Source organism: Phascolarctos cinereus, unplaced genomic scaffold (genome assembly GCF_003287225.1).
Source record: "Phascolarctos cinereus isolate Bilbo 61053 unplaced genomic scaffold, phaCin_HiC Scaffold_4;HRSCAF=312, whole genome shotgun sequence".
Lineage (NCBI taxonomy): Eukaryota > Metazoa > Chordata > Mammalia > Diprotodontia > Phascolarctidae > Phascolarctos > Phascolarctos cinereus.
The window spans coordinates 320,205,988-320,229,310 of NW_027555847.1; the positions used below are offsets into that span (position 1 = coordinate 320,205,988).

A 23,323-nucleotide genomic window follows, 5' to 3' on the forward strand; every position below is an offset into this window, starting at 1 on the left:
ACCCAAGCCATTTTTTGCCCTGCCTCAGAATGTGTACCCTTCCCCTTCTGATTTCCTTTTTTTTTTCCTCTGAGAATTATAATATATAATATGGTCAAATCAATATTGCCACTGTCTCTGGAAAGGGCATGTCAATGAACTGCCTATCTAGTCACCATTTTTGGAAATTCCCAGACTATAACCCCCTTCCCTGCCCATCACTTCCCCATACACATTTTTTTTTTTCACCATTAGAATGTAAGCTTTTTATTGGGAAAAAAAATCTTTGCAGCAAGTTTTTCATTTTTAATATCTACAGGGAACTGACAAGTTTATAAGACTAAGAGCTATTTCCCCAACTGATAATTGGTCAAAGAAAATGAATATGCAGTTTTCAGAGGAAGAAATCCAAATTATCAACAGCCATATAAAAAAATTCTAAATTGCTAATAGAGAAAATAAAAATTTCTGAGGTCCACTTTCCCAACAGATTGGCTAAGCTGACAAAAAAGAATATGACAAATGCTGGAGGGACTGTGGGAAAACAGGTACATTAATGGATTCTTGGTAGAGTTGTGAACTGGTCTGGCCATTATGAAAAGCAATTCGGAATTATGTTCAAAATCAACATTATGCATACTCTTTGACCCAGCAATACCACTACTAAGTCTACACCTAAAGAATTCTAAGAAAATGTAAACGGACCCATATATATAAAAATATTTATAGTAGTTCTTTTCATGGTAGCAGAGAACTGGAAACTGAGGAAGTGCTCATCAACTGGGGAACAGCTGAATGACTTACAGCATATGTATATGGTGGAATGCTACTGTGTCATAAGAAATGATTAAGGGTGTTTTTACACGCAACTGGGAAATAAGACATACAGGCAATGGGGTATAAAAATTTATCCTTCCCTACAGGAAAATAGAAGGGGAAGAGGATAACAGAAGGGTGCAAGGGTAATAGAAGGGACAGCAGATCAGGAGAAACGGTACTCAGAATGCACACCCTCTTGGGGTGGGGGGAGGGGAGAGATGGGGAGAAAATTTGGAACACAAAATCTTGTAGAAGTGAATACTGAAAACTAAAAATGAATTAATTTTTAAAAAGCAAACCAAAAAAACCCCAAAATTGTTCTAAATTATTAAGGGGATAGTTTTGAGGTTTGCATGTAGTAATGTAAAATGAAGTGAAAAGAACCAGGAGAACAATTCCTACAATAACAATAACACTATAAAGACAAACTCTGATCAATACAATGGAACCAACCACAGTTCCAGAGAACTGATAAAGCACGCCACCTCCAGAAAGAGAAATGATAGCCTCAAGAGTACAAATTGAAGCATATGGGGAAATTTGTTTTGCTTGACTATACCTACTTGTAACAGGATTTTTTTTTTCTTCATGCTTTCTCAATAGGTGGAAAGGGGAAGGGAGAATAGAGAGAATTTGGAACTGAAAATAAAATAAAACTGAATTTAAGAAAAAAAGAATTTAAGTTTTTTGACAGGAGGGACTCATTTGTTTTCATATCTACATCCCCAATACTTAACACAGTTCTTAGTGCTTAACTAAACATTTAAAACCCTTTCAATTAATTCTAAGTGCCCTTATTTTGTTCCTCTTCTTCTTATAACCCCTCTCCCTAATTCCTAGTAGTATGGCTTTATTCAGTCTATCTTCTCTCTGTACATTCTCCCTTGGCTATCTCACCTTATCCAGTTCCATGCCTTCAATTATAACCTCAAATAACTGCAAATCTAAGTTTTAATACAGTATTTCCAATCAACTGCTTACATGATCCTCTCTATCCAAAACTGAACTCAACATCTTCCCTAAAAAAAAAAAAATAATTAATTAAAAACCTCCTCGCCCTCCCAACTTCCCTGTTTCTATTGATGGCATCATCCTCCTCCTAGCTACAGACGCTCCAAATCTTAGAATCTTCTGATTCATGTTCCATCATGTGCCAAGATCTCATCAGTTATCAAGATGTATAGACTCTACTACTACTGGACCTGTCCCTTCCTCTGCATTTACCCTGCAATCATCTTAGCCCATGCCCTTTATTTCTCCTTGCCTCCAGTCCATCTCTCCAATTCATCTTCCATTTTGCTGCCCGAGTAATGCCCCATTCTTCCTATACCATTCCCTTGCTCTAAGACCTTCAGTGGCTCACTGACTCCCTCCTCAATCTTTCTCCTGGCATTTAATCTGGATCTCTCCTTTACCCTTCTCACATCCTATTTGGTACCATATTTGTCTATGGGCCTGATCCTCACTATTCAACATTAAGGACATTGAAGGCAGAGATGATCATTTTGCAACACTGTAATTCTAGTGATTAAAAGCACCTTGTACATAGCAGGCTCACAGAATTCATTCTGAATTTAATTAAATTACGTGGGCTTCTTAAGTACTCTATACAATGTAAAAGCTCTGGGCAAGTTTGTGTGTATTTCCCATTGTAACCACTGTTGTAAAAAAAAATGTAGGTGGTACTTATACAATAAAGTATACAGGTACAATGTTTGACTTCTATTTAAAATATGGAGTCAATAATACCCATAAACATATAAGAATAAAAGTCAATCTGTGCTGACCTACACAATAGGGGGAAAAAGAAGTATCTTTTGTTGGAAGCCATACCACTAAAGAGAGTTTTTTGTTGTTGTTTCTTTCAATGTAATTCGATATGTATGCATAAATCACAGAATCACAGATTCAGAGGGAAAGGACTTAAGAGGCCATCTAGGTCAATGCCACCTCCCCCCATTCCACAAATGAGAGAACAGAGTCCTTAGAGGTCAAGTGCCCTACCCAAGGTAACACAAGGAGTAAGTAAGCAGGGGCTAGGACTGGAGGCTAGGCTGTCTGACTCCAAATCCAGTTGACAGATTCAGTTTATCAAATCCTTTACCAGAAAATCTGAAGTTGCCTAAACTCTGTCCATATTTTCCAACTTTACAAGGAATATAGTAGTAGTAGACACTGACTGACAACCAGCTATTTAACTTTAACTGGCTTCAGAGGACAGAAAGAATAAGGAATTTTTATCCAATTACCAATGTTTTCTGATACCCAATTTCTAGAGCTGAATGAGGATTCTGCATAGATCCCTTTTAGCTGAAAATTCTGAATTAATCTAGATGTATTAAACTGAATCACTATGGGTAAAATGTAGTTCTGAAAAATGAAATGACATGCCTAAGGCCACACCTTGTGTCAGGGCCAAATATAATAAGATATAAGAATTATGGCTCAATACCTCTTTTTTCAAAAAATCTTCTCCATCAAAAATGTCTGACCTTCTCCAAGTGGTAACATGTTTTCTTTACACAAGAAAAGGAACCACTTTCCCTGAGAGAACCCTTTAAAAGAAAAAAAGCTGGATGCTCAATACTGGTAGGTTGATTTTTTTTCCCCCTTGAGTCCTTGTGGTCAGCAAGACATAATGAGAGAAGATTTCATAAGGTCTCAGAAGGAAAAGGTTCATTCTCTACCCTCCTTACCCCCAAATTCTTTAACTGCTAAATCAACTAAGAAAATACAACCATGTGTAGGGAAATTCAAACTATAAATTTAAACAATGGTAGGTGTGAGTAGTCTTCGTAGAAACATGAACATTAAATATAATATTAAGTTACATATATTCACAATTTATTTACAGAACAACTTTCTTCTTTTGGTTAAACAAACTTTGTCATGGGAATATCATTTGGTATGACCCCCTGGAAACAAAGTGAATGCTTATTAACACATTTTCTGGCACTTGTCATGTCTCTGTCACTAAGCAATGTCTTAATTTCGAATTCTTGTGTAAAGTCACCGCTGTGACAAGTACTGTCACTGCTCAGGGTCTGTGTGAAGCTTCAAACTGCCTATTATCACCCATTGACAAACTCGCCATTTTATGAAGAGCCCCCTTGCACCCTGACTTATCCTTTGTACCAGAGTAAATAACTAACAATTCATTTTGTAACCTTGACTTTAGAGTCCAGCCTTCCCACCCTTCTCTTTTTTTCTTCTTCCTAAACAAGTGACAAAGAACAAGGAAGCTGATTGAAGGGGTCCATTATGTATCAACTTAAAGAAAGGCAAAGTGATTGATGAAACCAGCAGTCACCTTCACTGCTAGCTACTGCACCTGTATCCTTTTTGTCAAATGACCTGAAAATCCTGCTGACAGTTTAACATTCACTACAAGGATACACAGTATAGGACTAGAGTTTTCAATATTTTTATTTGCACTGGAACCTTCAGGGGTTTAATTCAGTAACTAAAGATATTTCACAAATTTTCAAGTCTTATATTTGCCTCTCTTGTTTTCTCTGACTTCTGTCAAGTTGCTTTTCAAAATACCTTCCTGAGACAGGTAAACTAGAGGCTCACTTCAGGCTTTACTACTGTTGTTAGTAAAGAATCTGATTGTTTTCTCAGCAGGATTTCCCAGCTGGGTGATTCAAGAAGCACAATTAATTTCATTGCTGAAGAAGGAATTATTACCTTCCAGTCTCCCTCAGGGAAATAGTCAATGTTAGTTTTAAACTTTTTTCTCTTCAGAAATTAATAGTAAAGAAGCATGTTCACAGTAGGTTAAAAGCCTTTCTGTAATATTTAGTTACATTTGCTTCTCAATTGTCAATAGCTGTTACTTTAGTGAAGTCATTAGATAATCAAAAGTCACTGACCACTTTTTTTTTGTGGGAGAATATGCTATAAAAGTTCACCTAAATTAAAGAACTTCAGTAATTTCCCCATAGCACTGAATTTACTCATAAACCTACTGTGGCCGAAAAATAAAAATTTCACTAGGCAGTAGTGACAACACTTAAGAGGCAACAACACCTCAAAGGAAGCTCCTGTGCTCTGTGTGGGGGACATGGCGCCATTTCCTCTGGGCATTTATTACCTGTTAAAAACCAATCTTTTGGTGAGTGGCAGTTCAGGGTTTTTGAGAGCAAGCTGCAATATTTCTTCGGGTCTGCAGAGTCATAATTAAAGCTGAACTGAGCGGAATTGGAGAGGGAAGGTCAGCGAGGTGCCGTATGAGAGATGAGGCTGGGCTGATGGGCACCAAATGAACAAATTATGATGGGCCCCACTCAATGTGATGAGGTCAAATGCTTGTTTCTACCCACTGACAGTTCAATTTCCCTGAAATGTCTCTCGGTTCTCTATGAGCTAATTATGAATGAAAAGTTATCAACTGCCCACACCAAAAGGGGCTTAAATACTATTTCTTGGAGCTCTTAATGTCAAAATATTTTTCAAAACAACATGCTGTCCTAGGATTTTTCCTCAAACATAATGCCTGGGTTAATCTAAATACCAGTGGAAAACTACAAGGTTTCCTTCTGTTGCCCACAATCTATCTGTACAAAAAATTTTTAGCACATGTCTGTCAGTTTACCAAAAAGTTTTTTTAAAAATCTTATCAAGCAAATCTATATTATGCTTACAACTCATTTCCACAGCAATAACAGTACAGTTGTATAGGGTTTTGCATATCACAGGCTACATAATCTTCAAATAGCACTATATATTTTTCCAGTAACAATGCTGCTAGATTATTAGCTTCTAAGCATCAATACTCAAGATCTACTCCAGCACACAGATTTATTACCCTAAATCAGTTCAAGAACGATTGACAAAACACAAACTCCTTTTATAGAATCTCAGTTTTCAAGAAACAATTTTCCACAGCCTGCATTTATGATGGACAATTATTTTCTTTGCATCTATAAGCACAAATGCTTATAACTTCTTTCTAAATTCTTTGACAGATGATAAATATCTGACAGAGCTTACAACCAGCTAATTTTTAAAAAATGTTTAAATGCATTCAATCAGTCACCATAAAAAAGAGAAGACTGGAATAAAAAATAGTCAGGAGTTTTCCAGCAATGTTATATATAAAAGTTGATACTCATGACCTGAGATTAAAGGATACCTCATTTAAAAGTAATATAGTGTGTTCTACACAGAATGAAGACTATAACCAAAGCTCAAGCTATACTTAAAAAAATTATAAAATTAATTCCATGATAGTAATTTTGAAAATAATCCACTTCTCACAGAAAGTGTCAACTACATCCATATCAGGGAGCAAAAAACTGCTTCAGGGCTAGACTAGTTTAAGAACACTAGACTAAAAAGCATAAATAGGAAAAGGTACTATGGGAATGGCCAATTATGATTCATACAATAAGAGTATTTCAAACATTAAGTTGGAATTGTGGAAAGGTTTTGAATTTCAAAAGAACCTCAAATTCCAGTCTTCTATAATCTATAATCTAGGATCAATGATTCAATGATTTGCATTTGACATGATATACCCTGTGCCACAATAGTAATCAAGCAATGACTTTTTTTTTAAAGGGATCATCCTGTACCTTTATATTTAGGTATTAAATTCAGAGAAATGTAGTTTGTTCATTATAGAACCTTTTAGAAGTTGATTTTTTCTAATTCTTATTGTAATTGCATTGTTCTAATCCTGTAGTATAAAGGCAGCTGCTTGCCTATCATTTGTACTTTCCTCGTTAATCCTGACTCAGTGAATTAACCTTTAATTACAGCCGTTAAAATTGAAATGAGCCTCTTGTCTGGCTGGGGCTGCCCTCTTTCAGTGCATGATTCTGATGAAAATTTTTAGGGTCAATGAATATGTCCCATGTCATGTCTGATAGCTGCTAAAGATGTGAGGAGGTAAATGTTACTTTACAAAGATGTGATTTAAATTTTTAGGAGATAAGCTTTATTGACAGCAAAATAAAATTAAAAATATGATATTCATTGTTTATCAAATCTGTGTAGGGAATAAATTAAAATATGATATAAGAAATACATTATAGGTTATTAAAATATATTTGGTCAAACAATTTAAAGCAATAATTATTTTAATTTCCTTAAAACTACTGCATATTAACATAATAAAATTAACATGTGTATAAAGGAAAGGTTCATAACTATTTTCTGGTTATGTGCTGGGCAAGAATAATCTCTGGCTTTCTGAAGGACATAATAAACTAATATATTATCAACATACTATTTAAACTGATATTACAGGGAAAAGAGGCCCATGGGAATGAAGTTGGAGAACAAAAAGATGAGACACTTTTGACCAAGATAGGTAGTAACTCTCCCTTCTAAATATTATAAAACAATAATCTGAAAGCAACTTCTAACATGGAATATTTTACTCATCAATGAAGAGAATTTTAATGTCAAAATATTTGTTAAACATTATTTATCTTTCATAAATGCTTTAGGATGGATTCTTACTAATTTACTCAATACAAGGAACATGAATATGAGAACAACTTTGGGAAACTAATGCTGCCATTCCATCATTGGCAAAGTAGCATCAGTCTATAAGATAGGACCAAATTTTATGCTTTTGACAGCTTTCTAGAAAATATTCTTGGAAAACGTAAAACTATGAATTTCTGAATTTATGTATGTTTTTGCTGTAAGGATGGAAGTTATCTAAAGTTTCTTTGCTTTTTCGGATTTAAAGTCAAATAGATCTTCAATATTACTAATGATCTGGGAGAGGCATTTATATATTCAGTAATATACAGCAGCTACAAACACAGAGAAATAAGCTTTATTGATAGGATTTATAAAAACTGTATGTAATTACAGCACTGAATGATTTGAATAATAGGCTGTCTGACATATCCTAAGATAAGTGGCTATTACATTTCTTTGATATTAGGGTCATATACTGTACTTAGCTATTTTTACTCTATGTTCTCCTTTCTCTGGTAATAAATTAATTTCTTAGTGTTAGTTCAGTATGTGCCCTACAGTTAAATTCATTTTTTCTTCCTTTGAAAGGAAAAAAAAGTTTGCTTAAGTATTATAATAAATTTTTCCATTCTTATGTTGTTTCTCACAATTTAACAATGTGATTCAACTTAAATTCATTAAGTATTTACCATGTGCAAAGCACTACAAAACGCAACTATTTAAATTACATTTATTCATTTTCTAAGAATGGCTCCATATTGCAAAAAATTTGGTGGTGACTTCTAATAAACTAAAAGGGTTTCAAAAACTAATTTGTTTGATATTCATTACATAATTAAGCAAAGATGCTCTGATGGTTAAAAAGAAATTCTGCATTTCAAGTATTCTAACCCAATAGAAGCAACAAGTTTTATCCTCGTACAGGATGACTGTGGATAAAAGCCAAAGAGTTACCATTCATACAAATTCAATCAACTTCATTTATGAAAGGAGTGGGGAAATTCTCTGTGTGCTGGTCAAAATTTAACACTGGTCAAAACTTGCTATTACATATTTCATAAGAAATGATTTTTATTTCAATCTTACTTTATTTTTCATTATAGTATATTGTGAGAAATCTTATTTTTAGCGAGTTAACAAAGCAGATATTCAGTATTTCTCTCTGCTGAAGCCACCTTACTGATCAGGAGGGAAAAAAGAAGTACCTTAAAGTCAGAAAAATGCCTATTTCATCATATAGGATCACAGAATCTAGAAATGGAAGGGACATCAAAACTCATTTGGTAAAATGCTTCATTTTGCAAATACAGGAATCTAACAAAGATTCACTGACTTCTACCCAAGGCATAGAGACAGTAAAAAATAGACCTGGGGTCTGAATTCAAGTCCAGCTGTCTTTTAAAATCTACAATGGGCCCTCTTCCGAAGTCCATGCCTTCACGTAAAAAGCCTTAGCTTTTTCAAGTTATTTGCTATATGGAGGAACAGGGGCAAAGCAGAGAATTATTTTGGCAGATGATCTAGATTTTCATTATTTCCATGTTTTAAAGGAAACTATAGGATTAGTCACTGAAGATAATCACTGCATCCATCTATCCAATTAGTTCAGTAAAAAAATACAAAGCACCTACTATGTTCACTTAAGGCCCAAGTGAAGTAGGCACGACTCGGAATACAAATATGAAGAAGACAAATCTGAATCCTGGCTGTGCTCTCTGGCACAGTGGAAAGACGACTGGAATTGTAGTCAGGGAGACCTGAGTACAAATACTGCCCCTAACATTTGCTAGCTGATTGATCATGGTCAAATTACTTCACCTCTCTAAATATTGGTATACTTGTACACAAAATAATAACACTGGCAGTTTCGATCGAACTTAAAGGTTTGTGTTGAGGTGCAAATGAGATAATACACATAAGTGCTCCACAAACATTAAAGTATTTTATAAATGCCAGCTCCTCTTCTTCCTTTTCCTTCTTTTTTTTTGGGGGGGGCAATTGGGGTTAAGTGACTTGCCCAAGGTCACACAGCTAGTAAGTGTCAAGTGTTTGGTCTGAGGTCGTATTTGAACTCAGGTCCTCCTGACTTCAGGGCCAGCACTCTATCCACTGTGCCACCTAGCTGCCCCTCCTTCTTATTATTACATGTGTGTCTGCTGGCAAATTACTTAATTTCTCTGAACTCAGTATCCTTGGGCAACATGGTCTTTAAGTCCTCTTTTGGTGCTAGCCTATTAACCTCTGGATCCTCAGGATCTTGAAGGATCTTAAAATCTAGTAGTGGGGAGCAAACAAGAATAAAACTAACCAGAATGAAAGGCGAGGCAGGCAGGTGGGTAGGTGGCTCACTGGATAGACAGCTGTTCCTGGAGTCAGGAGGACCTTGGTTCAAATTCAGCCTCAGAAATTTACTAGCTGTATGACCCTGGGCAAGTTACTTAACCTCTGTTTGCCTTAATCTACTGAAGAAGGAAATGGCAAACTACTCCAGCATCATAGACAGTAGGGGTCACTAAGAGCTGGACACAACTAAACAACAACAACAATGTAAGACATAATATGGTAAGTACCACAAGACAGGCATCAAGTACTAAGTGATTTCAAAGGAAGGAGAAATTGCATTTAGTTGGTTTTAAGCAGGAAGCTGCATCTGAATCTGAGCTTGACCTTGAAGGATAGATACAAAAGAAGACCAGGGAGAACTACATGAATTTAGGCATAAGGAGGGGAATGTTCATAGGATCATCTCAGGCCATCTAGTCCTAGCCACCCATTTTACAGCTGAAGAAACTAGGACTCAGAGAACATGTGACTTTTCCAAAGTTGCAAAGATAATAAGCATCACAGTCAGGATCTCAAACTACCGACCCTAGAGCCAATGATTTTTCCATTACACCATTTTGCCTCTATAATGACTGGTTCTGTTTGACTTAAGCATACTGTCAGAAGAAGGGAAATACTGCAGATAAAGCTGGAGACATAGGCCAAAGGACGGGGCCAAAGAAGGAGCTCTAAATGTCGGGCCAAGGCATCTGGACCTAACTCAAAAGATGCCAGTCAGCTGAGCAAAGCTCTGCATGTTTTTGTTATAGTACATTTTTCATTATAATAGTATTTGTTGAAGAGGTCCTTGACCTACATGGATTTTCCTGAAACTAACTGAAATAACTGCTAAACAAAAACTTTGTGATGGAAAATTAATAAAACTGTAAACAGCACAAACAACAAAACAAGTTTAGTGCCTCCTGATAATCTAGCAAGGGGAAGAGGCAATGATGGTCTGTCTTAACTTTGAGACAAATAAAGCAATGCAGGAATTAAAAAGATGCCATACTTTAAAGTTTAATTTAAAAATTAAAGCAACTCATACTTAGAAGAGAACTGAATGAAAGAATAAAGTGGGACGTGGCTAGGCAATGGAGGCACAAAATGCTGTCAAAATTTAATTAAAAAATGTTTTCAATTTAAGCAGACCCAAGCCAGTGATTTTTCATTATTTTTACCACACTTCCATGACTACTGACATTTTTATCAGAACAAATAAAGGATTTTCTCCAAATTTATCATGACAAAATTATTTTTAATTTTAATCTACAATTTCTCTCATTCCCCAACTCTTAGAAATCTTAAGCCTAACCACTTAAAATGTAACTTGGTAAAAATTTTATAAACACTGTCATGAAAAAAGGCTATGCCATTCCCCCGTTTATATCAGGAAGTAAACTTTATCAAAGCAATGTTATCTATCCTCACGAATGAACTACAATATTTAGTGAATATCTATCAGATGACCTATTAAGTGACTGGTATAACAGTGAAGACACCTATGGAAGCCATCTATCCTGACTGGAAAAACTACAGGATAACTGAGACTTTGGTAGTTACAACAAGAATAAATTCACAAAGTTAATCACAATAAATAGGGAAGATCACTGCAAGATGTCAGTAACAACTCATGTAAAGAAAAATGAAAAATTATGCACTACACACAACAAATCAGCAGGCTGAAATATTGGTGTTCTTTTGAATTATTTCTCTTTTACTATAAAAACTTTGAGATAGATTTTATTTAGAAAAATGCATTTATATTTTTGTTGTTAGAAAATGCTATAAATAATCAGAAATCAAGATGTGAAAAGTATGCTGAAGAAATCCAAAAGAAAAACAAACTATATTCAAGCACCACAGTTACCATTCAAAGTTTATCTATTCCTAATATGATGAGTGACTTGGTGACAAAGTAGATAGAAAATTGGCTACTGAGTCAGAAAGATCTGAGTTGAAGACATATAATAGCTGTGTGACCACGTGCCAAAAGCTAATGTCTAAGGCAACCTTCTAAGAAAGTAAGTTATAAATAAGTTGCTGACCTGTATCGGTAGAGAGAATTTCCCTACTAAGTTTCCCAATGGCTGACTCAGACCCATAATGAATGGATGAATGAACTGGGGAAAAAAAACAAAAACAAAACCCTGACTATTTTAACAGGGGGAAAAATCCATATAGAGAGCATTCAATTATGTTTCAATGGCTTGTATATTTTTCTTTAAGATATATTATTACTGGCAGTACAATCCCTTTATCATCTTATTCCCCCAGCTAAATAGGCAGACTTTCTCTATCGTCTCATTAGATTCCTGTTATACCAATAAGGTCAAAACTCTGTCCTTAGAGACAGAGAATAGCACCTTTACTAGTTGCCACTCTTTCACAGAATAGCACAAAATATTATGCCTACTGCCTTCCTATACTCCTTTCAGACACTCTAAGACACATAAATGAACACAACTACCAACTTCAATTGTTGGGTAGTAGTTCATATGTAAAAACTTTTCTTGTGGTTAGATTTCACTGTTAGTTTAAACTCAAATTAGACTCTTAGGGACTATTTCCTCCTCTCACTCCCACCTACCAGAGAGACCTGGAATTATCCGTTGAAACGTTTCTTGGAAAATTTTTTGGCTACAGTGCCAACCATTAAAGCATTTTTCTAAGGGAAATTTCAAACTACCTACCATGAAGGGAACCAACCTAAGTAGTTTCTAATATCACTTGGTTCCAATTTATTCAAGCAGCTGCCATTGTTCCCCAAATATCATCAAGATGTTTAATTCTTTCACTATACAACACTGTGCAGGGGTGAATACTGCAGAAGGAAAAGAGAGAAGAAGCAATTGAGACAATCAGATTTTTCTTCTGTGCTTAACAGTAGGGGGGGAAATACAGACACATTCACAAGCGTGAATACAGGTATATGTGTACATACACAATGTGTGTGTGTGTGTGTGTGTGTGTACACATGTATGTAAAATATATAGAAGGTGAGTCACAGACAGGAAGACAAACTGTCTCCCAAGTTCTGCCCTAAGTACCTATAGCCTGAGTCATCATGGGCAAGCCAATTAACTTCTCAGTGTTCCTAGGCAATTCTCCAAGACCCTAAGTTATGGATAAGCAGCTGACCTGCATTAGTAGAGGTAATCTCTACACTGGGAACTCTCCAGACGGATTAAATCATGGGACTGAATCAAAAAAAAAAATTTTTTTTACATGTATAACGCTCTTAGCCCAAAGCTTAAACAGAGATGGGCATTAAATATAGGTGTATATTTAAGAAGTCTAAGTGTTAAAAAGTTTAAACAATGTTCCATTGTTCAAAGGCAGATCATCTATATTTAGGTTCACTAAAGGATATCTTACTTTCAGTTCAATGACTGTTATCACCATTTTTTAAACAAATAATGATTCTGTGAAACTGGTTTGAAAATGGTTTTGTCAACACAACAAATTTTGTTTTAATAATATTATAAACCGACATATTACTAGAAAGAGTAGAATTGTATCAATGACATCTGCACTATAAATGCAACTAGAAGATAAAAGCAGCTAAATGGCTCACAGATTCTCCTTGGAGAAGTTGATAGTTTCATTGTGTATCTAAAAGCTACAAGAAACTTGGTCACTTCTCACTAGAATGCTCATGATAAGAAGTATAAGCAAAAAGACCACTATGAAGAGAAAGGCAGTTTGTACACCAACATTGGTTGCAGAATGAAAAGATAAAGAAATTCTACAAAGAATTCAACAGGAGATAATGCAATCTACCCTCCTCTTAGTAAGCACAGGTAGGAATTATGCATCCTGAGTGTGGCCAACAATGATGGACTTTGTTACTATATTCTTTGATCTAGCTTGAAAGGTTTTTTTGGTTTGTTTTTGTTTTTAAATTATAAAGACTTGTAATTTTCAAGGTTCCTGCTTCTCAGAGAGGAATAGATCAGAAATTTATTGTTATGCAAAAACCAGAAAGATGCCAATAATTTTTTTTTAAAAAAACTCACTAAGATCTTTTAAATTGAATTTTAATATTTGATGACTGATGCAAAAGGTAGTCATAGGGAAGGTCAGTGAAAATTTTTAGAAAATGTGGTTTAGCATCTAGAAATAAAAGAGGCTAACATTTGTAGAATACATAGGCGCTTCACACTTATTTATCATTAAAGCATTCTTCAAGAAATTAGAAGACGCTGGAAATGGCAAGTACCAAGTATCACACATAAAAAAGAAACAATATATATTGACAGAAAATGATTATCAATAAGAGTCATTTCTGAATCAACTGTAAATGCATAATCAGACTGTAAACTTCTCAAAGCAAAAATTAGAACAAATTCCAAATAAGAAAAAAGATGAAGGTGAGATGATATAGCAAACAATCAAAATATCTCCAAGATGAATTACTGAAACAAGCTACTGTTGCTGAAAAATAGGAAATGGGTAAAAGAATTAATATTGTCACGGCCTTTCACCATTTCCTTTAGAAGTTAAAATGATATAAAATAATTATCGCAGCAAGGAGGGGTAAATAGCCTAGAAAGTGCTTCAGATAATAAACTTGAACATTCTAAAGCACAGAGTTACAAAATTTTATTAACAAAAGATTAAGTGATTAAGTAGCTTAAAGTTTAATACAAACAGCTAAAATATACAACTGACAATCAAGACTGAGGAAAGGCCACAGGGTTTGGTGATAGATGGTTATAAATGATATCAAAGGGTATACTTTAAGTGATAATTGCAAGAGATCAAGAAGAAAGGGGATGGGAAGGAAGGAGACATGGGGGTAGACTAGATTACTTTTTAAAAAGATATTTGGCAATAAAGGGAAAGAGGAAGATGGGAAGATTGAGATGTGACAAGGCAAAAGAAGAAACTTTTAGAGATATTCAGTTTCTTACTCATGCAAAATAACTGAACTATTTGTTTAAAAAAATGCTTACCATAAAAACAAAAAGTCTCCTTTTTTGCTCATGTAATACAAATATGGTATTATAAAGATTTAGGTATTAATTCTTTAAAAACTTTTAGATTATGTTTGAGGGGGAACATAACTTTCAGAATATAATTAATTTTTTTTGTAATGCTTTTTATCTGATTATATGCACTAAGATGTAGCTTTTAGGAGTTAATTAATTTTGTCCACTGATTTTATGTGCCCCAAACATAGGTACAGGACATCTAAAACCATATAAAAGACAAGATTTTGGATTGCAGAGGTGAAGAAATACAGGCCCAGGAATTTATCAATTTAATGAGTCCATTTGTATTTTTCTCTTTGTTTTTCTCTTTCCATTCTCTAAGAAACCTAACAATCTAAGGATTGATGATTTTGTGTTCTTTGTGTTACAATCTGGAAACCCCTTGAAAAAATAACATTTTAATGAAAAAAATTCACTAAATTAACCACAGGCTAATCGCTGAAATAATAGTAGGATGTAAAATGTTCCTTCATTTATGGAAACATCTGCTGGATGATTGCTAATTCATCCCATGCAAGACTGAAACATATACCATGTTTATTCATTATCGTTATCAATTTTGGGAAGAGAATAAAGGTGTTCCTTTACATTCCTAGTGATGTTCATTAAGCATTAAATCTTGCAATACTCATATTCTGGAGATATTATTACATAGTAATAAGGCAGAGGATGATATTGGTTTAGTGGAATATTTAGTGTAAAAACCAGAAGCATTTGTAGGTGTTAGTCTTAACATTTTTTTCAGAAATGCAACTTAATTTCACTAACTTCCCATAAAAAATCAAATCAAACATCAAACTGTAAGTATAAATCAAAATCATAAGATGAAGTATCAACTAAGGAAGGAAAATGAAACTTCACCTCATAATTTATACTGTTTATCTCTATTCCAATCATCTGAAAATAATTTCTTCCTCTCCTTTTGGACATCTGCCTTGAAAACTACCTTTTTTTTTTTAGCAAAAACTTCCTTTAACTCTTTATCACTTAGATTCTTCACTGGATTGTCAAGTTTATTAGCATCCACACAAAGAAAACTACACCAGATCCAAACCATATGGTTCCAAGAAGGATTTAATATTGCCAGGTACTATCATGTCTCAGACATATTTTTCTTCTCTTTTAACTCTGTAGGATCAACACTAACATCTCCAGCAGCAACAATGTAAGTACATGGATATTAAAAACTTTAATAGCTTTCTCTTATTTTTCCAATGGCCCATGTTCATTTTGGTCTTCAGCTGAACCATCATTTATTAAATGCTTCCTACACGAAAGGCATTGTGCTAGGTTCCAGAGATACAAAGGCAAAAATAAAAATGTAAAACCTATATTCTACTATAGTGTATAATACCTCTATTCTACTGCATTAGCACCTTTACATTTTGACTACTTGAAACAAATAATAATTCAACTCTTTGTTAAAAAACAAAACAAAAACTTTCCAGTATGGTAGAAACCAGATAAAGACTAACACCTTACACTGTATATCAAAATAAATTCATGATTTACACAGTGACACCATGAGAAAATTAGGATCTACCTAAGTTAATTTACTTCTACCTAAGCTAATTTAATTATTCAGTGCCATACCAATCAAACTACCAAAAAATTATTTTATAGAGCTAGAAAAAATAATAACAAGATTCATTGGAATAACAAAATATCCAGAATACCAAGGAAACTAATGAAAAGAAATGAAGAGGAAGGTGGCCTAGCTGTTCCAGATGTTAAATTATATCACAATGCAGCAATTATTAAAACTGCTTGATACTGGCTAAGAAACAGAGTGGTGGATCAGTGGAATAAGTTAGGTATGCAAGACACAGAAGTCAATGACTATAGTTATCTACTATTTGATAAACCCAAAGACCCCAGCTTCTGGGATAAAAACTCACTATTTGACAAAAACTGCTGGGAAAATTGGAAAAGAGTATGGCAGAAACTAGGCACAGACTAAAATCTCATACCATATACCAAAATAAAGTCAAAATGGGTTCATGATTTAGCTATAAAGGCTGATACTATAAGCAAATTGGGAGAGCAAGGAATAGTTTACCTGTCAGATTTATGGAGAATAGAAGAATTTATGACCAAACAAGAGATAGAGAACATTATAAAATGGAATAATTTTAAAATATATAGAGAATTAAGTCATATTTATAAGAATACAAGTCATTCCCCAACTGATATATGGTCAAAAGATATGAGTAGGCATTTTTCAGATGAAGAAATCAAAGCCATCTATAGTCATATGAAAAAATGCTCTACATCACTATTGATTAGGGAAATGCAAATCAAAACAACTCTGAGGTACCACATCACACCTATCAGATTGACTAACAGAACACTAATGCATTGTTGGTGGAGTTGGGAAATGATCCAACCATTCTGGACAGAAATTTGGAACTACACTGAAAAGGCTATAAAAATGTGCATACCCCCTGAAGTCAGGAGGACCTAGTACAAATCCGGCCTCAGACCAAACACTTGACATTTACTAGCGGTGTGACCCTGGGCAAGTCACTTAACCCCAATTGCCTAAAAAAAAAATGTGCATATCCTTTGACCCAGAAATAGCACTTCTAAGGCTATATCCCAAAGACACCATAAAAATGGGAAAAGGCCCCACATGTACAAAAATATTTATAGCAGCTCTTTTTGTAGTGGCCAAGAACTGGAAATGGAGGGGATACCCATCAATTGAGGAATGGCTGAACAAGTTGTGGTATATGAATGTAATAGAATACTATTGTGCTATAAGAAATGATGAGCAGGCAGACTTCAGAAAAACCTGGAAAGTCTTCTATGGACTGATGCTGAGTGAACTGAGCAGAACCAAGAGAACATTGTACACAGTAATAGCTGCACTGTGCAATGATTAATGTTGACAGACTTAGCCCTTCTCAGCAATGCAAGGATCTAAGACATCTCCAAAGGTCTCATGATGGAAAATGCTATCCACATCCAAAGAAAGAACTATGTAATTTGAATGCAGATCAAGGCATACTATTTCCTATTTTTTTTCTTCTGTTTTGTTTTCTCTTTCTGGTGGTTCCTCCTTTTGGTTCTAATTCTTCCTTACAACATTACAAATGTGAAAATATGCTTAATAGGAATGTATATGTATAGCCTATATCAGATTGCATGCCATCTTGGAGAGGGAAGAGGGGAGGGAAGTGGAGAAAAATTTAAAACTCAAAAGCTTATGAAAGTGATTGTTGATAAATCAAAATTAAAAAAAAAAGAAAAAGAAAATTAGGAGAGCCAGGAATAGAATGCCTGTCAGATCTATGCAGAAGGGAAGAATTTATGCTCAAACAAGAAACAGAGTATTATGAGATACTAAAGAGATATTTCTGATTATATTAAATTTTTAAAATTTTAAATAAATAAATTTTAAATAAATAAATAAATAAATAAATAGATAAAACCAATGCAAATAAATAAAACCAAAATTAGAAGGAAAACAGAAATCTGGGAAACAATTTCTATAGCAAGTGTCTCTGATAAAGGCCTCAATTCTCAAATATATAGAGAACTGAATCAAATTTATAAGAATATAAGTCATTTCCCAATTAATAAACTGTAAAACTGTAAAAGGATATGAACAGGCAGTTTTCAGATAAAGAAATCAAAGCTGTCTATAATTGTGAAAAAAATTTCTATATCACTACTGATTAGAGAAATAAAAATTAAAACTCTGAGGTATTACCTTCACTCCTATCAGATTGGCTAATATGACAGAAAATGAAAATGATAAATGTTGGGAGAGAATGTGGGAAAAACAGGCACTAATGCACTGCTAGTGGAGTTGTAAACTGATCCAACCATTCTGGAGAGCAAAGTGGAACTATGTCCAAAGAGCAATCAAATTATGCATACTCTTCAATCCAGCAAGATCACTACTAGGTCTGTATTCAAAAAAAGGAGGATGTTTGGGGGAGTGCGAGAAAGACCTATCTGTACAAAAATATTTATAGCAGCTCTTTTTGTGATGGCAAAGAATTAGAAATTGAGGGGATGCCTATCAACTGGGGAATGACTGAGCAAGTTGTAGTATATGATTGTAAGGAATACTATTGTGCTATAAGAAATGATAAACAGGATAATTTCAGAAAAAGTTGGAAAGATTTACATAAACTGATGTAAAGTGAAGTGAGCAGCACCAACAGAACATTGTACATGGGAACAGTAATATGTGTGACAGTCAACTGTGAATGACTTAGCTATTCTCAGCAATACAATGATCTAAGATAATTCCAAAGGTCTCATGATGAAAAATGCTATCCATATCCAGAGAAATAACTGATGGAGTCTGAATCCAGATCAAAGCACACTATTTTTCCAATTTATTTTTTTCATGTTTTATTTTCTTTTGGTCTGTTTCTTCTTTCACAACATAACTAATATGGAAATATGCTTTACATGATTGCACAAATATAACCTATATCAAATTGCTTACCATTTTGGGGGGTAAGCAAAGAAGAGAAAGAGAAAATTTGGTAATCAAAATTTTTTTTAAATTGTCTTTTCATATAATTGGGAAAAAATAAAATACTATACTTCCCACAGAAACAGAAAGGGCTTCTTTCATCAGTAATTTTATATAAATTCTGAATCATGACTCATTTTTCTTCTACAAAAAATATGTTTTTCCTACAATAGAAAAAGCCAACAGTAACAACAAACATATCTAATCCTCTTCCTAAAAATTTTCCTTAGTGCGTGCTAATTTGTCCTCTCATCCTTTTTATATCTTTTCTTGTATTTTTGCCTCTATCTTCTTTATCACATCCTTCATTTGCTTTTCTATTTGACATTCTATACATACAAGCATCCATTTAATATTTACTCAGTAATTTATACTTTTAAAGTGCCTTTTAAATATTAATTATTCTTCAAAACATCTTCAAAACATTAGCAACAGGCTAATGTTACATTTCATTGGAAAAGAAGAGGAAAGCTAAGTGATTTCTTTAGTCTGATTATCTTGAATATACTGAACATCCAAGGAATATGAGTATTTAGTAAATTCATATTTTCCTCCCAATTTAATCAGCTATACGTTTTCTTTTCCCTTCAACACTCAATCCTCATGGAGAAAAGAGTCATTCACTCATCTATGCACACACTTGAGGCCTCTCTTTTTACATTTCAAATCTGTGAAATGTACTTATCTATAACTAGGGCTTTTCCTAGGGGAAATTAAAAGTTTTTGCACAAACAAATCCATTATAGCTAACATTAGAAAGAAAGCAGTTAACTGGGGTAAAAAAATATTTCCAAGTTTCTATGATAAAAGTCTCATTTCCAAGATATATAAAGTAATTTTAATGGAATAAGAGCCACTCCCTAATGAATAATTGGTCAAAGGTTATGAACAAACAGTTATCAAGGAAAGAAATCCAAGTTATCTATAACTTCACAGAAAAAATTCTGCAAATCACTAATAATTAGAGAAATGAAAATTGAACAACTCTGAGGTACTACTTCAAATCCACGAGACTAGCAAACTGAGGATAAAGGAAAAGGATAAATGCTGAAGAAGCTATGGGAAAACAGGCACAAGGAAGCACTGCTAATGAAGCTGTGAATTAATAGTCATTCTGGAAAGCCACCTTAGAACTGTGGTCAAAAACTTACTAAGCTATACATATCTATTAACCCAGTGATACTATTACTAGGCCTATAAATTCCAAGAAGATCAAAGAGGAAAAATTCCCATATGTACAGAATAATTTATGGTAGCTCTTATTGTAGAGACAAAGAACTGATCAATAAATTATGGGTATGTGAATGTGATGGACAGTATGTAATACTGTGGTATAAGAAATGGAAAAAGTGAAACTGAAACAACAAAGGGGACAGTTTCAGGGAAATTTGGGAAGAATTATGTGGATTGATGCAGAGGAAAACAAACAGAATCAGAAAAAATATATATACTATAATACCAACATTGTATAAGTAAATAATTTGGAAAGACTTAAGAACTCTAATCAATGCAATGATCAAGCACAGTTTCAGAGGACCAATGATAAAGAATGTTACCTACTACCCAACAAACTGGTAATAGACTAATATACAGAATGAGACAGACATTTTTGGACATTGCCAATTCGGGAAATTTGTTTTGCTTAGCTATGTTAATTTGTTACAAAAGCTTTGTTTTCCTTTTTTTTTTTTTTGGAAAGGGGAAGAAAAAAGGAGGTAAAAATGCTTGATAATTGAAAAATTTAATAATAATTAAAAAAAGGAATTTCTGAGTTTCAAAAAACTCATCACCTTGTTGCCACTCTTAGACAAAAGAAATACAGCCCAGCTACATAATACTAATGAAGAGTAATGGGAAAGCAATAGTTAATAAAAAGAGTTTTAATATCAGCAAAACACTCTACATCTATTATCTCATTTAAATTAAATGTGGACAAGGTTTGAACAGAATATATCCAAGAATTTGTACTAAATTAAAAGGGGTGCGGACCTTTTAAAAAGACTATGGGTCAATCTTGATTATCTGCCTTTTAATACAGAAAGCAACAACATAATGTGGAGGCTTAACAATCGTTTTGAAATTATTTTGAAAATTACTTACATTGATGACAGGTGAAGAAGCTGACAAGTTTAAACCCTCCAGGTCAGCTATTAAGCCTGGAGAAATAGCTGGTGTGAGAACCGCTACTGGTGTGGATACTGGGTTAACTGAAAGAAAAAGTCCAAATCACCAAATGCACATTAAAATTTCATTCATACTATCAAAGGCAACATTCTTATTTTGTTCATAATTGAATTACTTTGATTAATAAATGCAAGACAATTCTACTTAATATCTTGATTTAGTTAAGTTAATATAGTTCTGGCAATTACTGTTCCTCTCTTACAGAGAACAAAGCAAATCCTGTAACTTTTAAAATAGTATAAAAAAATTAAAACTTTACAAAGAACTCTTCCACCCTGCATAAGAATATAGGCCCTGTCTGTAAGGAATTTACAATCTATATGGGAGGACACAATCTCTACATCTAAAAAACAACTAACAATAAGTGGAAATAAATGATAAGTGTGAAATGATGCTACGGACAAGAGGCTTGGGAGAGTTCAGAGGAAGGAGAAGTAACTGCACCAGAGTAGTCAGGGAAGAGAATAAATCAGAAGGAAATCATGGATGGAAGGTTTGTACAGCAAAGTATGAAACAAAGCTAGAAAAGTGGTTTAGGGTTAGATTGTGCACACCAGGCTAAAGAGTTTGGATTTATCCTATGCTACATTACCTCCTCCTGATAAATAAGAGCAGACTTTATATAATGTTTTGGGTTTACAAAATATACTTACACATATATCAACTTGACTAAGCCTCTTAACAATCCTGGGACATAGGTAGTGCAGGTACTTCTACCCTCATTTTAATGATCTGGCTATTGAAGGTAAGCAACATTAAGTGATTTGCCCAGGGTCACACAGCTAGTAAGTGCCAGGCACAGGATTTGATTACAGGGCTTCCTGATTACGTATCCATTAAGTAATCAACTGGGCAGCACTGCCTCAACATAGGGAATGGGGAGACACTGAAGGACATGCTGAGGGTAGTAATAAGAGGAAACTGACATTTTCAGAAGCTGAATTCAACAGCAATATACAGGATGCCCATGGTAGGGCAGAAGGTAGGGGAAAACCAGAGGCTGGGGAAGAGAGTTAGACACAAGAGTTCAAATGTGACCTCCAGAGAGAGGACTGACGAACTTTGAGGGCATACTGAGGCATACTTTTTAAACATTCTTCACCGTGTGTGTGTGCGTGTGTGTTCTTTTGAAACATGGCTAATATAGAAATGTTTTACATGACTTAACATGTATAACTGATGTCCTACTGCTTGCCTTCTCAATGGGTGGGGGAGGGGAATGAAGGAGAAAAAGAATTTGGAATTCAAAATTTTAAAAATTGAGCATTAAATTTTTTTACATATAATTGGGAAATATTTAATGAAATTAATATAAATTTTTTTTAAAAAAGAGAGCAGATATGAAATGAAAAAGATCTTACCTAAGGTGGAAGCAATGAAAATTAATAAGAAGATATAGGAATGTGAAGGACATTGGACATGGAGATACAATAGTAAAACAACTTTGCAAAGATCACACGGTCAAGTTAGTGGTGGAAGCAGAAATGAAATTTAAGTGCTTTGACTTCTAGCTTCTGTCCACCACAGCAAAATGTCTTTATTTTCCAAATATACTAGTATTGTTATCATCACCATTGTCATCATCATCATCATCATCATCATCATCATCATCATCATCATCTCTGGGACTCTAAAATGTACCCCTATAGCATAAATATATACCTAAGTAGAACACAAAAATACTGTCTGTAATGGAGGAGGGAGTAAACTCAGATTACAATCAAGATTTACAGAACTCCATACTCTAATAATTCTTAAATAACTGTGTTATTACACAGTTTAATGTATTATTACACACATTAAAAACAAAAACAAAAAACATATCCCTGATACTGAAGACAGACTAATAAGACATAAACTATATGGTTTAAGCCTAGAAAGATAAGGATATTAGTTGATATTTTCAAGATATTTCCACAAATGTTATTATTAGACAAATTCACCATGCTGAAGTACAGAAAACCACCCCTACTCTGGCCAAAAAAGGCTAAAATACAATCTGTATATTATAGTGGACTAATATCTAGTTCACTTTGTCTAATAACCACCCTGCAGTTATAAAAGAATTTTCCCTATTATGATAAAA

General features: G+C 34.1%; 1 protein-coding gene across 1 annotated transcript in view; it reads right to left on the reverse strand.

The window, feature by feature from the left end:
- Positions 1-23,323, reverse strand: part of AP3B1 (adaptor related protein complex 3 subunit beta 1) — a 327,381-nt gene that overhangs the window by 70,031 nt on the left and 234,027 nt on the right. The window contains exon 23 of the mRNA XM_078153162.1: positions 21,154-21,260. Coding sequence (XP_078009288.1) covers positions 21,154-21,260 — 107 coding nt within the window. The remainder of the gene's footprint in view (positions 1-21,153; positions 21,261-23,323) is intronic.